At 38.5% G+C, this 16093-nt stretch overlaps 1 protein-coding gene across 1 annotated transcript in view; it reads right to left on the reverse strand.

Moving 5' to 3' along the window:
* Positions 1–16093, reverse strand: part of gabrb1 (gamma-aminobutyric acid type A receptor subunit beta1) — a 98046-nt gene that overhangs the window by 52416 nt on the left and 29537 nt on the right. Inside the window, exon 4 of the mRNA XM_072365520.1 lies at positions 12460–12680. Coding sequence (XP_072221621.1) covers positions 12460–12680 — 221 coding nt within the window. The remainder of the gene's footprint in view (positions 1–12459; positions 12681–16093) is intronic.

Here is a 16093-nt window from a genome sequence, read left to right on the forward strand (position 1 = left end):
AGCTGCTTTACAAGATGGTGCGTGTCCACTGATGTGGTGTCCAGTTTCTGTGTACTATTTTTGGTTCCCATGTGACAAGTTTGCAGTGCACTAAATAATTAATAATTGGGCTCAATTATAGACGTCTAATGACATCTTTTCAGGGCTAAAATCAGGTCAGCCCATAAAGAAAAAGCTGAAAATTTGGATTTGTCCCTGTAAAGATGTCTTTTTAAAGTGATGATTAAAACATTTAATATTTAGATCTAATTTAGACACAAATGCATCTTTTTCTCCATCTTTTACAGCAGAGCCTTCGACGTGAGGATGTTAATTGCTGAGTGCTGTTGTACGATGTGATTTCTGCAGGCCAGTGTGCATTCAGCAGCATTTCTCATTTCCAGTCACCACAGTCTCCTATTAAATGAAGTGTTGCCATGATAACCATGTTGGTTCTGTTCCTGTTCTGGTCAACTGTCAGAGGCCTGCTGCTCAGCCACCTGGTGCATCTTCACCAAACCCTGCGTATCGCCATGCTGCTAACCAGAGAAAGCTGCTCATGTCAACCAAATCTAAATATGCAGCGACAGTGAAGATCAGACATAAAACAAGATGTTTTCATCCTCTAAACTAGCACTAATCTAATTTATGGTAAAGCAGATTCTAGAGTACTGAAAATGTGCTCCTAAAGGGAACCATGTGCCCATGTTTTGATAGTTACTGATGATCTGCAGGATAAGTTTGAGATGAAATGGAGGGAATGTTAGTGCCAACACCAGGAAATATCCCAAAATAGATAATATAAGATCACGATGTGATATCACAGCCAATTTAACAAAGTTTGGACAGAAAGGGAAATAAAAACTGTGGGAAAAAATAAATACGTGATGCTGTTATTCCTACATTTACTTAAAATTTTACTTCATTGTAGATAAACCGAAGATATTCTATCTTTTGTTTTATCAATTTAATTTAATTTGTTAATAAATATATATTTTTACATTTCAGGCATTAAGATATTCCAAAAAAAGTCAGAACAGGATCAATTTAGGACTAATAATAAGAATTTTTATATCCAATAGGCGACTAAAATCAAGATTTGGTCCAAAAGCAGCAAAGAGGATCTCCAGTTTGTGTTTAAAAACAATATTCCTCTTCAGAGCAGAACATCATTAAAGCTGGAAGGATTTCAGTGTAAAGGACGAGGGAGCAAGCCTAAGCTGGACCCCGTGACCTCTGACCCCTCAGACGCTGCATCAAGAACCGTCATTCATCAGCAGCTGATAGAAGCACATGGACAAGGGATTACTGTGGAAACCTTTGTCAAGCACCACAATACAGAGTTCCATTCACAAGCTTTACTGTGCAGGAAAGAAGCCTGATGTTAACCTCGTCCACTTCTCTGGGCTCGGAGGCGTCTGGGATGGACCGTCACACGGTGGAAACGTGTGCTGTGGTCAGACCCATCAGTAATCCACATCTTTGCTGGAAGAAATGGAGCAAAGAGCAAAAGCAGCATCCAGCCTGCTGTCAGCAGCCAGTCCCTGCAGCCAGGCTCTGTGATGGTATGGGGTTGGATCAGGGGGCAAAGCTCATTTCCACTTCTGTGATGGCAGCATTAATGCAGAAAAGTTCACTGAGATTTTACAGCAACATATGCTGCCTTCAAGGCCACATCTTTTCCTGGGACGTCCCAGCACTGTTCAAGCAGACCATGGAAAACCACATTCTGCCACATTCCAAAGGCCTGGCTGAGGAAGAAGAGGTACGGGTGCTGGACTGGCTGCCTGCAGTCCTGACCTGTCCCCAGCAGAGAAACAACCACCCCCCCGCACTGCTGCACACCTTAAGACCTGTTTAAGGAAGAATGGGACAAAATAACAGCTGGAACTCTGCATCACCTGGTTTCCTCAGAGTCAGAACGTCTTTAAGTGTTGGCAGAAGGAAACAAAGTGGGAAAAGATTTGTTTTTATGGGATTTTAAATGCTTTTTGACTTCAACCACACGTAATTCATGTGAATTTTGTCTTTTGTCTGACTGAGAAGAGGCAGAATTAATGTAAAACTGCTTCAGAGCAACAAAACCCTTCATAGAAGTGTGACGACCTCATTTTCTTCTTATGAGTCAGAACATCTTTAAGTGTTGTTACTACATGCAGCTGAGGACAAATGGCCCAAAATTTGAGAAGTTGCACATTTCAAAAGTTATTTCAAAGTCAGAAATACAGAAACTGTGTGTGTGCTATAATCAGATGCTAATCCAAGAGAGGCTGGATGTTTTATGTGGCACATCATTTGATCTTTCAGCGTTTCAGCAGTTCAGCAGCAAACATTCTCAGCTGAAAACTGTTGAATCATCAGTTCTCTCCCTCAGAAAACGCAGAATGTTTTTGAACTCCGAGGACTGAGCCGACCGGTCCGGAGTCCCTGCAGTTAACTTCGCTGTAACTATGCTCTGCTGCAGGAGGCACGGCTGCGTGCACTGCACCAAGATCCGGCCCATAAATGATTCACCAGCTGCTTCACCCTCAAAGCTCCCGGGGGAAGCAGAGAGAGCAACGCTTAAGCTCTGAAGGAGGCCTTTGAGGGATGTTCTTCTCGCTGAACAGCTGCTAGGTGCGGACTTTTGTGGACCAGCACAAACCCATTCACACGGGTCCAGTGGTGGGTATTACTACCAGTAAGCTTTAAATGTAAAGCACACAGTCATGGCATTAATCCTATGGCGTAACCACGCATTCTTTGGGGGGGTCGTGTCCCCCCAATATTGAGAAAATACCAACCTGTCCCCCCCAATATACAGAAGAAAATATGTAAAATGCATGTTCTCCTTTTATGAACCCTGTCAAGGGATCGGTCTCTTGTTAGGTCTCATTTATTTTCAGTTTATTTCCGTGTGTTACCGTGGTAACGGCTGCGCCGCCGTCTCAGCAGCGGCTCTCCTTATCTTTACGTTGGACTTCTACTTTTGACGGAGCCGCTGCTCAACAGAGCAGATTGTACCAGAACAGGAAGTCCAACACAGAATCAACAAAATAAACTTCCGCCCCCTTTCAAAATAAAAGACTTAAAACAAAAATAACATTAGACTATTAGACTTTTCATTGTTAATGCACATTTTGAGACATTGACACAATAGAAATTAACCTGGACTTAAAAGTCCTCAGCACATTTTTTGTTAAAGGAAAAGTCTGTAATTTGTTACATCATTAGTTGTCCTTATTAAAATATTTCCATAAACATGCTTTGGGTATTTGGTCGTTTTCCATTGGAAGCTGTCCTATTTGCTACAGAACTACTGGAAGAGCATTATTCTAATTGGTAGGTGTGTTTAAGGTCAGTAAACAGTAAGCAACTAACCAAAACAAAGTGGGGGGGCAGTCACTGTATTCCTTTAGATGTGAACTTACATGGTCAATGAAGTCCTCTAAACTATGTTCTAAATGTCCAATTCTTCATATATAAATAAAGAATTGTAGATAATGCACTCAACAATTTTGTTTTTCTTGGACCCCCCCAATGTCTAAACCATGGTTACGCCCTTACTGGACATAATTTACATTCAAGTCAATATTTCTTCTTTAGCATTTAGCAAAACATTAGCCTCTATGAGCTAAACTTTGTCCTGCTGCAACTCTTGATTGAAATATTTCTAAAAGCCACTGAGACGTCACCCGCTGGTTTAAAAGCTTTGATTTTGGTGCTTTTGGAGCTTGAAGTGACCATATTTGGAGAAGATGGTGGCGCTGATGAGTCTGAGGTGAAATATGGTCGGACAGATTTAGACTCCTTTAAGCTTAATGTCTATTTAATGATGGGATTATTTTCAGAAGAACCACCAGAACAGCGATGGGAAGGAATAAATATGGCTTTATAATGACTTTATAATGGAAAGTTTATTGACTTTGTGTTTCACTGCAGAAGTCTGTGCTGTTTGAATGGAGGTCTTGGACACAGACGGCAGTGAAACCAGCAGCTACATCCATCTTTTATATCCAGCGAGTGGCTGCAGAAGATGAGCCAACTTCGACAGATTTTAACACACTGAAGCTAAAACTACCCAACATGCATTAGTTTCACAGCAGTAATTGGTGACTCATATCCACCTCCTACCATACATGCACTTTGCTCTCTGGTGCAGTTCCTGCAGTCTTAGAGACAGATGGACTGATTGAGCTCTGACTACAACCAATACGATAGAACATGAGACCACAAAGGGGGAAAATGACTCATTTTGACCCGAAAACTATCTTCAGAAATGGTGTCTGGTAGATTCAGATGTTCAAGTAGTCCCTTCAACAGAAAGTCCTTCTCTTGCATTTATATATTTGTGGATAATATCTGTTTTTACTCAGCTCAGAGCCTGAATACAGACTTGTTTTAGGCACTGAACAGGCTCTGTTCCACATGATGTAATAAACTGAGTTATGATCGCAAACTGGAAACAAAGCTAAACCAAACATGAGAGAAACATGGAGCGGTCTTCAGGAATTTGTTCTCTGGAGACAGAAAGAGATCACGTGATCAGTGGCAACTTCAACACGGTGATCAACTCGGGAACCTTTCCATAGTTCTGTGAATATTTGTGGCCTGGAATGAAACGTGGAGCAGGATCTGAGCTGAGCTGGACGTGGTGAAGCTGATACGCCATCGAAGTGTTGTGCAGACTCTGGTGTGCACCTGATGTCAACCTGAAAGACTTAAAGGGGAACTCCGGTATTTTTAAACCTTATTTCTGGCATGAAATACGTTAATCTACTCACCAAGAACAGTTTGGTGAAAGTCGGCGTCCTTCAGAAGATATTTAGATAACTGGAGATCCATATAACGGAGAGAACGGGGCTTAGAGGATGCAGCCTCTAAATAAGGCATTATCTGTCTTTATTTCACCAATACTTTAAGAAGAATGAATGAATGAACGTGTGCTATAGCTCTGTTAGCTCATAGCTGCTGTTAGCTCATAGCTGCTGTTAGCTCATAGCTCTGTTAGCTCATAGCTGCTGTTAGCTCATAGCTCTGTTAGCTCATAGCTGCTGTTATGTGGCTACTTGCAGCTATAGGAGAGCTAACGGAGGGATTTCTACACAGGCACTCTACTGGGACCACTTCCTCCACACGCCCCCCTGCAGCACAGCTCATTCACTCCGGTAAGAACGTCCATCTTACTCAAAGTCGTCGTTCACGTTGTCAAAATCTGATAAATATCCTGCCATGTTGCACAAAACTATCAGCAGCAAACTCTGTGTGAAGTTAGCCGACTGTCACAGAGCACGGAGTGAATAAACTGTGCTGCAGGGGGGCGTGTGGATGAAGTGGTCCCAGTAAAGTTTTGGGAATAAAAGGGTAGATCAAACAGTTCAACACATGAAGAACTGAACTAAATGCACTTTCTATGGCTGCTGAATGTCGAAAGTTAAAGTTTTGGGAATAAAAGGGTAGATCTAACAGTTCAACACATGAAGAACTGAACTAAATGCACTTTATATGGCTGCTGAATGTCGAAAGTTAAAGTTTTGGGAAGAAAAGGGTAGATCTAACAGTTCAACACATGAAGAACTGAACTAAATGCACTTTATATGGCTGCTGAATGTCAAAAGTTAAAGTTTTGGGAATAAAAGGGTAGATCTAACAGTTCAACACATGAAGAACTGAACTAAATGCACTTTCTATGGCTGCTGAATGTCAAAAGTTAAAGTTTTGGGAATAAAAGGGTAGATCTAACAGTTCAACACATGAAGAACTGAACTAAATGCACTTTCTATGGCTGATGAATGTCAAAAGTTAAAGTTTTGGGAAGAAAAGGGTAGATCTAACAGTTCAACACATGAAGAACTGAACTAAATGCACTTTATATGGCTGCTGAATGTCGAAAGTTAAAGTTTTGGGAATAAAAGGGTAGATCAAACAGTTCAACACATGAAGAACTGAACTAAATGCACTTTATATGGCTGCTGAATGTCAAAAGTTAAAATTTTGGGAATAAAAGGGTAGATCTAACAGTTCAACACATGAAGAACTGAACTAAATACACTTTATATGGCTGCTGAATGTCAAAAGTTAAAGTTTTGGGAATAAAAGGGTAGATCTAACAGTTCAACACATGAAGAACTGAACTAAATGCACTTTATATGGCTGCTGAATGTCGAAAGTTAAAGTTTTGGGAATAAAAGGGTAGATCTAACAGTTCAACACATGAAGAACTGAACTAAATGCACTTTCTATGGCTGCTGAATGTCAAAAGTTAAAGTTTTGGGAATAAAAGGGTAGATCTAACAGTTCAACACATGAAGAACTGAACTAAATGCACTTTCTATGGCTGATGAATGTCAAAAGTTAAAGTTTTGGGAAGAAAAGGGTAGATCTAACAGTTCAACACATGAAGAACTGAACTAAATGCACTTTATATGGCTGCTGAATGTCAAAAGTTAAAGTTTTGGGAATAAAAGGGTAGATCTAACAGTTCAACACATGAAGAACTGAACTAAATGCACTTTCTATGGCTGCTGAATGTCAAAAGTTAAAGTTTTGGGAATAAAAGGGTAGATCTAACAGTTCAACACATGAAGAACTGAACTAAATGCACTTTCTATGGCTGATGAATGTCAAAAGTTAAAGTTTTGGGAAGAAAAGGGTAGATCTAACAGTTCAACACATGAAGAACTGAACTAAATGCACTTTATATGGCTGCTGAATGTCGAAAGTTAAAGTTTTGGGAATAAAAGGGTAGATCAAACAGTTCAACACATGAAGAACTGAACTAAATGCACTTTATATGGCTGCTGAATGTCAAAAGTTAAAGTTTTGGGAATAAAAGGGTAGATCTAACAGTTCAACACATGAAGAACTGAACTAAATGCACTTTATATGGCTGCTGAATGTCAAAAGTTAAAGTTTTGGGAATAAAAGGGTAGATCAAACAGTTCAACACATGAAGAACTGAACTAAATGCACTTTATATGGCTGCTGAATGTCAAAAGTTAAAGTTTTGGGAATAAAAGGGTAGATCTAACAGTTCAACACATGAAGAACTGAACTAAATGCACTTTATATGGCTGCTGAATGTCAAAAGTTAAAGTTTTGGGAATAAAAGGGTAGATCTAACAGTTCAACACATGAAGAACTGAACTAAATGCACTTTATATGGCTGCTGAATGTCAAAAGTTAAAGTTTTGGGAATAAAAGGGTAGATCTAACAGTTCAACACATGAAGAACTGAACTAAATGCACTTTCTATGGCTGCTGAATGTCAAAAGTTAAAGTTTTGGGAATAAAAGGGTAGATCTAACAGTTCAACACATGAAGAACTGAACTAAATGCACTTTATATGGCTGCTGAATGTCAAAAGTTAAAGTTTTGGGAATAAAAGGGTAGATCTAACAGTTCAACACATGAAGAACTGAACTAAATGCACTTTCTATGGCTGCTGAATGTCAAAAGTTAAAGTTTTGGGAATAAAAGGGTAGATCTAACAGTTCAACACATGAAGAACTGAACTAAATGCACTTTCTATGGCTGATGAATGTCAAAAGTTAAAGTTTTGGGAAGAAAAGGGTAGATCTAACAGTTCAACACATGAAGAACTGAACTAAATGCACTTTATATGGCTGCTGAATGTCGAAAGTTAAAGTTTTGGGAATAAAAGGGTAGATCAAACAGTTCAACACATGAAGAACTGAACTAAATGCACTTTATATGGCTGCTGAATGTCAAAAGTTAAAGTTTTGGGAATAAAAGGGTAGATCTAACAGTTCAACACATGAAGAACTGAACTAAATGCACTTTATATGGCTGATGAATGTCAAAAGTTAAAGTTTTGGGAATAAAAGGGTAGATCAAACAGTTCAACACATGAAGAACTGAACTAAATGCACTTTATATGGCTGCTGAATGTCAAAAGTTAAAGTTTTGGGAATAAAAGGGTAGATCTAACAGTTCAACACATGAAGAACTGAACTAAATGCACTTTATATGGCTGCTGAATGTCAAAAGTTAAAGTTTTGGGAATAAAAGGGTAGATCTAACAGTTCAACACATGAAGAACTGAACTAAATGCACTTTATATGGCTGATGAATGTCAAAAGTTAAAGTTTTGGGAAGAAAAGGGTAGAACAAACAGTTCAACACATGAAGAACTGAACTAAATACACTTTATATGGCTGCTGAATGTCGAAAGTTAAAGTTTTGGGAAGAAAAGGGTAGATCAAACAGTTCAACACATGAAGAACTGAACTAAATGCACTTTATATGGCTGCTGAATGTCGAAAGTTAAAGTTTTGGGAATAAAAGGGTAGATCAAACAGTTCAACACATGAAGAACTGAACTAAATGCACTTTATATGGCTGCTGAATGTCGAAAGTTAAAGTTTTGGGAATAAAAGGGTAGATCTAACAGTTCAACACATGAAGAACTGAACTAAATACACTTTATATGGCTGCTGAATGTCAAAAGTTAAAGTTTTGGGAAGAAAAGGGTAGATCTAACAGTTCAACACATGAAGAACTGAACTAAATGCACTTTATATGGCTGCTGAATGTCAAAAGTTAAAGTTTTGGGAAGAAAAGGGTAGATCTAACAGTTCAACACATGAAGAACTGAACTAAATACACTTTATATGGCTGCTGAATGTCAAAAGTTAAAGTTTTGGGAAGAAAAGGGTAGATCTAACAGTTCAACACATGAAGAACTGAACTAAATGCACTTTATATGGCTGCTGAATGTCAAAAGTTAAAGTTTTGGGAATAAAAGGGTAGATCTAACAGTTCAACACATGAAGAACTGAACTAAATGCACTTTATATGGCTGCTGAATGTCGAAAGTTAAAGTTTTGGGAAGAAAAGGGTAGATCTAACAGTTCAACACATGAAGAACTGAACTAAATGCACTTTATATGGCTGCTGAATGTCAAAAGTTAAAGTTTTGGGAATAAAAGGGTAGATCTAACAGTTCAACACATGAAGAACTGAACTAAATGCACTTTATATGGCTGCTGAATGTCAAAAGTTAAAGTTTTGGGAAGAAAAGGGTAGATCTAACAGTTCAACACATGAAGAACTGAACTAAATGCACTTTATATGGCTGCTGAATGTCAAAAGTTAAAGTTTTGGGAATAAAAGGGTAGATCTAACAGTTCAACACATGAAGAACTGAACTAAATGCACTTTATATGGCTGCTGAATGTCGAAAGTTAAAGTTTTGGGAATAAAAGGGTAGATCAAACAGTTCAACACATGAAGAACTGAACTAAATGCACTTTATATGGCTGCTGAATGTCGAAAGTTAAAGTTTTGGGAATAAAAGGGTAGATCAAACAGTTCAACACATGAAGAACTGAACTAAATGCACTTTATATGGCTGCTGAATGTCAAAAGTTAAAGTTTTGGGAATAAAAGGGTAGATCTAACAGTTCAACACATGAAGAACTGAACTAAATGCACTTTATATGGCTGCTGAATGTCGAAAGTTAAAGTTTTGGGAATAAAAGGGTAGATCTAACAGTTCAACACATGAAGAACTGAACTAAATGCACTTTATATGGCTGCTGAATGTCGAAAGTTAAAGTTTTGGGAATAAAAGGGTAGATCAAACAGTTCAACACATGAAGAACTGAACTAAATGCACTTTCTATGGCTGCTGAATGTCAAAAGTTAAAGTTTTGGGAATAAAAGGGTAGATCTAACAGTTCAACACATCAAGAACTGAACTAAATGCACTTTATATGGCTGCTGAATGTCGAAAGTTAAAGTTTTGGGAATAAAAGGGTAGATCTAACAGTTCAACACATGAAGAACTGAACTAAATGCACTTTATATGGCTGCTGAATGTCGAAAGTTAAAGTTTTGGGAATAAAAGGGTAGATCTAACAGTTCAACACATGAAGAACTGAACTAAATGCACTTTCTATGGCTGCTGAATGTCAAAAGTTAAAGTTTTGGGAATAAAAGGGTAGATCTAACAGTTCAACACATGAAGAACTGAACTAAATGCACTTTATATGGCTGCTGAATGTCAAAAGTTAAAGTTTTGGGAATAAAAGGGTAGATCTAACAGTTCAACACATGAAGAACTGAACTAAATGCACTTTATATGGCTGCTGAATGTCGAAAGTTAAAGTTTTGGGAATAAAAGGGTAGATCAAACAGTTCAACACATGAAGAACTGAACTAAATGCACTTTATATGGCTGCTGAATGTCGAAAGTTAAAGTTTTGGGAATAAAAGGGTAGATCAAACAGTTCAACACATGAAGAACTGAACTAAATGCACTTTATATGGCTGCTGAATGTCAAAAGTTAAAGTTTTGGGAATAAAAGGGTAGATCTAACAGTTCAACACATGAAGAACTGAACTAAATGCACTTTATATGGCTGCTGAATGTCGAAAGTTAAAGTTTTGGGAATAAAAGGGTAGATCTAACAGTTCAACACATGAAGAACTGAACTAAATGCACTTTATATGGCTGCTGAATGTCGAAAGTTAAAGTTTTGGGAATAAAAGGGTAGATCAAACAGTTCAACACATGAAGAACTGAACTAAATGCACTTTCTATGGCTGCTGAATGTCAAAAGTTAAAGTTTTGGGAATAAAAGGGTAGATCTAACAGTTCAACACATCAAGAACTGAACTAAATGCACTTTATATGGCTGCTGAATGTCGAAAGTTAAAGTTTTGGGAATAAAAGGGTAGATCTAACAGTTCAACACATCAAGAACTGAACTAAATGCACTTTATATGGCTGCTGAATGTCGAAAGTTAAAGTTTTGGGAATAAAAGGGTAGATCTAACAGTTCAACACATGAAGAACTGAACTAAATGCACTTTATATGGCTGCTGAATGTCAAAAGTTAAAGTTTTGGGAATAAAAGGGTAGATCTAACAGTTCAACACATGAAGAACTGAACTAAATGCACTTTATATGGCTGCTGAATGTCAAAAGTTAAAGTTTTGGGAATAAAAGGGTAGATCTAACAGTTCAACACATGAAAAACTGAACTAAATGCACTTTATATGGCTGCTGAATGTCAAAAGTTAAAGTTTTGGGAATAAAAGGGTAGATCTAACAGTTCAACACATGAAGAACTGAACTAAATGCACTTTATATGGCTGCTGAATGTCAAAAGTTAAAGTTTTGGGAATAAAAGGGTAGATCTAACAGTTCAACACATGAAGAACTGAACTAAATGCACTTTATATGGCTGCTGAATGTCAAAAGTTAAAGTTTTGGGAAGAAAAGGGTAGATCTAACAGTTCAACACATGAAGAACTGAACTAAATACACTTTATATGGCTGCTGAATGTCAAAAGTTAAAGTTTTGGGAATAAAAGGGTAGATCTAACAGTTCAACACATGAAGAACTGAACTAAATGCACTTTATATGGCTGCTGAATGTCAAAAGTTAAAGTTTTGGGAATAAAAGGGTAGATCTAACAGTTCAACACATGAAGAACTGAACTAAATGCACTTTATATGGCTGCTGAATGTCAAAAGTTAAAGTTTTGGGAATAAAAGGGTAGATCTAACAGTTCAACACATGAAGAACTGAACTAAATACACTTTATATGGCTGCTGAATGTCAAAAGTTAAAGTTTTGGGAATAAAAGGGTAGATCTAACAGTTCAACACATGAAGAACTGAACTAAATGCACTTTATATGGCTGCTGAATGTCAAAAGTTAAAGTTTTGGGAATAAAAGGGTAGATCTAACAGTTCAACACATGAAGAACTGAACTAAATGCACTTTATATGGCTGCTGAATGTCAAAAGTTAAAGTTTTGGGAATAAAAGGGTAGATCTAACAGTTCAACACATGAAGAACTGAACTAAATGCACTTTATATGGCTGCTGAATGTCAAAAGTTAAAGTTTTGGGAATAAAAGGGTAGATCTAACAGTTCAACACATGAAGAACTGAACTAAATGCACTTTATATGGCTGCTGAATGTCAAAAGTTAAAGTTTTGGGAAGAAAAGGGTAGATCTAACAGTTCAACACATGAAGAACTGAACTAAATGCACTTTATATGGCTGCTGAATGTCAAAAGTTAAAGTTTTGGGAAGAAAAGGGTAGATCTAACAGTTCAACACATGAAGAACTGAACTAAATGCACTTTATATGGCTGCTGAATGTCAAAAGTTAAAGTTTTGGGAAGAAAAGGGTAGATCTAACAGTTCAACACATGAAGAACTGAACTAAATGCACTTTATATGGCTGCTGAATGTCAAAAGTTAAAGTTTTGGGAAGAAAAGGGTAGATCAAACAGTTCAACACATGAAGAACTGAACTAAATGCACTTTATATGGCTGCTGAATGTCAAAAGTTAAAGTTTTGGGAATAAAAGGGTAGATCTAACAGTTGAACTAAATGCACTTTATATGGCTGCTGAATGTCGATGGTCTGCAGTTTAAAACACAGTTTGAGTGTTAGAGAGAACCTGCCGTCAAAGCTAAAGTGTTGGGAAGGAAAGGGTTCCCCGTCAGCTCGTACCTGAGGCCGTACAGCACAGTTCCATCAGGGTGCAGTCGGATCATCCGGTTCTTTACCGTCACCCCGTGGACGAAGGACTTCTTGTCATTAATGAAGTAGGTGTCGGGGACCCACAGCTGGTCTGCCACCCGGTTGTCGAGGGTGAGGTTGAGAGGAATCCCCGTGTAGGAGAGGCGCTTGTCCCTCCAGGACTGCTGGAAATACATGGTGATGGTGTAGTCCTGAGAGCACAGGGGGAGACAAGGTTCCTTAAGTTTAACTGGATCTCACTGCTGCTTTTGATCCAACCGATTATGCAAAACTGGGCAGAAAACTACAGCGATTTTCTGAGATAGCTTTGGAAATGATGCACATCCAACAGTTAGCTGAGTGATCTGCTCAGATAAATGTGCTTTTTAGCACTCAGGGACGCCAGATGCTGTAAAAAACCATCCGACTGGCTTCTCAAACAGCAGATAAGGTGCCGGCAGTGAGAAATTCCTCTGAAGCTGGTGTGTTCTGTACGTAGGCGTGTGGTGAAATTTATCCATCGAAGCAGGAACTAAAACAGACGGCTGACCTTTCCAAAAAGCCTCTGCACTCAGACTGACTTCAATCAAAGGAAAATACTAATTCACTGATGGGCTGCAGTGGGAGAAAACTTAAACTAAGTTAAAACCGAACCATGGCACCAAATAATCACACAGGAGGGTTTTTACTCATTTTATTGTACATATCAGTTAAGAATAAGAGAAAAGAATCTACCAGATATGTACTTTTAAGCCCACATTGTGCAAGTCAATCAGTGATTATTAAAGGTTTGTTAATAAAATGTGAGGCCTGCATGTTTACAGCTTAAACTCTAAAGAAAAAATGTACAGAATGAACCTTTTAGAGTGAGACTGGTCTGCAAAAATGACCCAAAGTAACGACACAAAGTGAATCAAAGCCAGAGAAATAAAACGTAAAAGTTGAGTTAATGGCCACAGAAAACAGGCTGCCACCATCTGAGATAGAATAACATAGAAATGGCTAAATAAATACGTTTATATGATGATGAATGCTGTTAAAGTTAAATAAAAGATGAAGTTGTGTGAAAATAATCACTTTTCTGCTTTAATTTGAACCTCCATCCCTTTAAACTTGTGTTAATGTCGACATTTATTCACTGATATTTTTATTTTAATTGGAATAAATGTAATTTCTTTGATTATTTGTTAGTGTTATATTTCTTTATTACTGTCCTCGACATCGTATTGATCGACTCATTTCCTCCAAAATACTTTTCTTCATTCATTTTGAGTTTTCTGCTCTTTATGGCAGAGAATCAAAGACTTTAATCAGTCAGAAATGATGCCTATCAGCAGTGTGAAAGGTTCAGAAACCAAAGAATTAGACGGCTGTGCATGTGCTGTGATTCATGTTGTGGGCTATCAGAGGACCACAGCCTCACAGTCGGTCTCCACGTCTGCTCAGAAATAATGTTCCAGCACAGGCTGCTGAAGTGAATTATGTTGTGTGATGTCAGCTCTTATTAAGTGGCAGGAACAGTCGCCGGCCTGCATGCTCCAGTTCTTTCTGTGACTCCTTGGAGAGTTGGAACTCCCTGCCTCACCTGCCTGAACTCCACTGCAGCCTCATCCTGCATTAAATATCAGGTAAACCAAAGAATTCCAAAGACTCGAACTTTAATTCCCTTCACTTACTTTCACTCAGATACTTTATGAACTAGCAGCCAACCCTCGAACATACACGGATACTAAATCAGCTAAAGAATAGGTCCATATGGGACTGTCCAGAGGTCCTAAACTGGCCTAAAATGGACTTATCTGGAGCCCAAAGGACCAATCGTATGTCTGGCTTGGATCATTAATGGGGAATGCATGCATGGATTTTTATTCACAAAAAAAGGTAAAAGCTAAACACCCAAATATCAACACTTTATCACCCCGAAAAGTCTCTAAACAGTGTGTAATTAACAGTTAAACTGAGCCAGTTTGTATTTACCTCCCAGAACCACACATTAGGGTCAGTTTGCTGCAGCCTGATTATAAGACAGCCCTGGTTTACCAACTTCCATCTGAAGAGTTTTAGAGGGAAAACATTGACTGAAAACATGTTCATTCAGCTTCAGATGGCACACTTCCCATTGAGTTATCCCCTCTGCACCGATCCCACAAAACAAAAGAAAGGGCTTTAAGGAGCTTCTTGTTGGCCGCTTCAGCTTCTTCCATCATTACTGTGGTGACCTTATTAGCTTAGCTTCGACTGCTAAAGCTAGCTCAAGGGAAGGCGAACCAACAGAGTGGGACAAACCGTGACAACTATTTGATAAAAATGGGGAAATTCAGCCTTCAACACCAGTCCAAGACCAGCTGCTAAACTTAAGACAAGATAAATATTATCATTATGAAACAGAAAACAGGGACAGGTACTTTTTCATGTATTTTAACCAAGGCTGGGCACAATAACTAATGAATTCATTATCACCGACAATTATTTGTCTCCCATTAAGGCAGTTTTTTATTATTTATCCTTTTTACTGTAAACGTCTGTTGGTCACTGGCTTTTATTTTGAAAAAGTCCATCCTGGACGTGCCTAGCATGTAGCTTCCTGCTGCGGCTCACTGGAAACAGTCAGAAAAGAAAAGAATGGCGGCTGAAGCGCGATTAATCTAACCCTGTAAGGAAATCTTGTGATTAACGCGATTAAAGAATTTAACATTTGCCCAGCCCTACTTTTAACCAGCTTTTATTACACAAAAGGTTGCAATCAAACAAATGATGACTTCACCAACCATCCATCCACTGAGGAAGACAAAAATATCAATAAGTTAGGATGGATTTTTTGGTCAGAAGTTTGAACTGATAATTATGACACAAACGGTGGACATAAAACAAATTAGTGGCATTACAGTTTTCTCCTCATTCATCCACCTCAGGAGCCTGGGTAGAATAAGAGCAGAACATGAGAAAATCACCTGGTAATTTCATGCTAATGTTAACTTCACTAACTAACTGACTTTTATAACCTTACTTAGGTCTTCAATTCAGAAAAACACTCATACTCACTTTAATGTAACATCACTTCAAACACACGCACGCGCGCGAACTCACAGTCAAGTCAACTGCCAGTTCACACAAAATAAATAAGTTAATACACAACACACCGTTTACCGCGGCCGCTGGTCTCCTTTTCTTTCCTTTTTCCCGCCTATTTCTTGTTGTAGACGCTGCTGCGTCCTTACGTCATACGACGTCGTCTCTGGCGATGCGTTAAATGACTACCGTAATAACCGGTGTTACTTTGAGTCTGCGCGTATTTCTCCCCTTTCAGTGTCAAAATCGCGGACATTTTCGGTGACAGCTTTGACCGGGGACAGGTCACCCAAACCGGGGACTGTCCCCGGAAATCGGGGACGTCTGGTCACCTTAAGTTACATGTAAGATCGAAGTGAAGATTTGCATTCCATTGGTTTCCTTTGATAGCTACTTTTTAAAAACTGGCACAATGCAAATTCAATTCTAATGATTAACTAAGAGGTTTTTCTTCTGTATGAAACAAGGAAAACCACATGTGGGCATAAAGACTGATAAAGCAGAGCATTATTCCTCTGAAGTTAGCTTTAATACAGGAGCTAGTGTGGAGAGCAGC

The sequence above is a fragment of the Leuresthes tenuis genome, unplaced genomic scaffold (assembly GCF_036924035.1).
Source record: "Leuresthes tenuis unplaced genomic scaffold, fLeuTen1.0.hap1 SCAF_15, whole genome shotgun sequence".
Taxonomy (NCBI): Eukaryota; Metazoa; Chordata; class Actinopteri; order Atheriniformes; family Atherinopsidae; genus Leuresthes; species Leuresthes tenuis.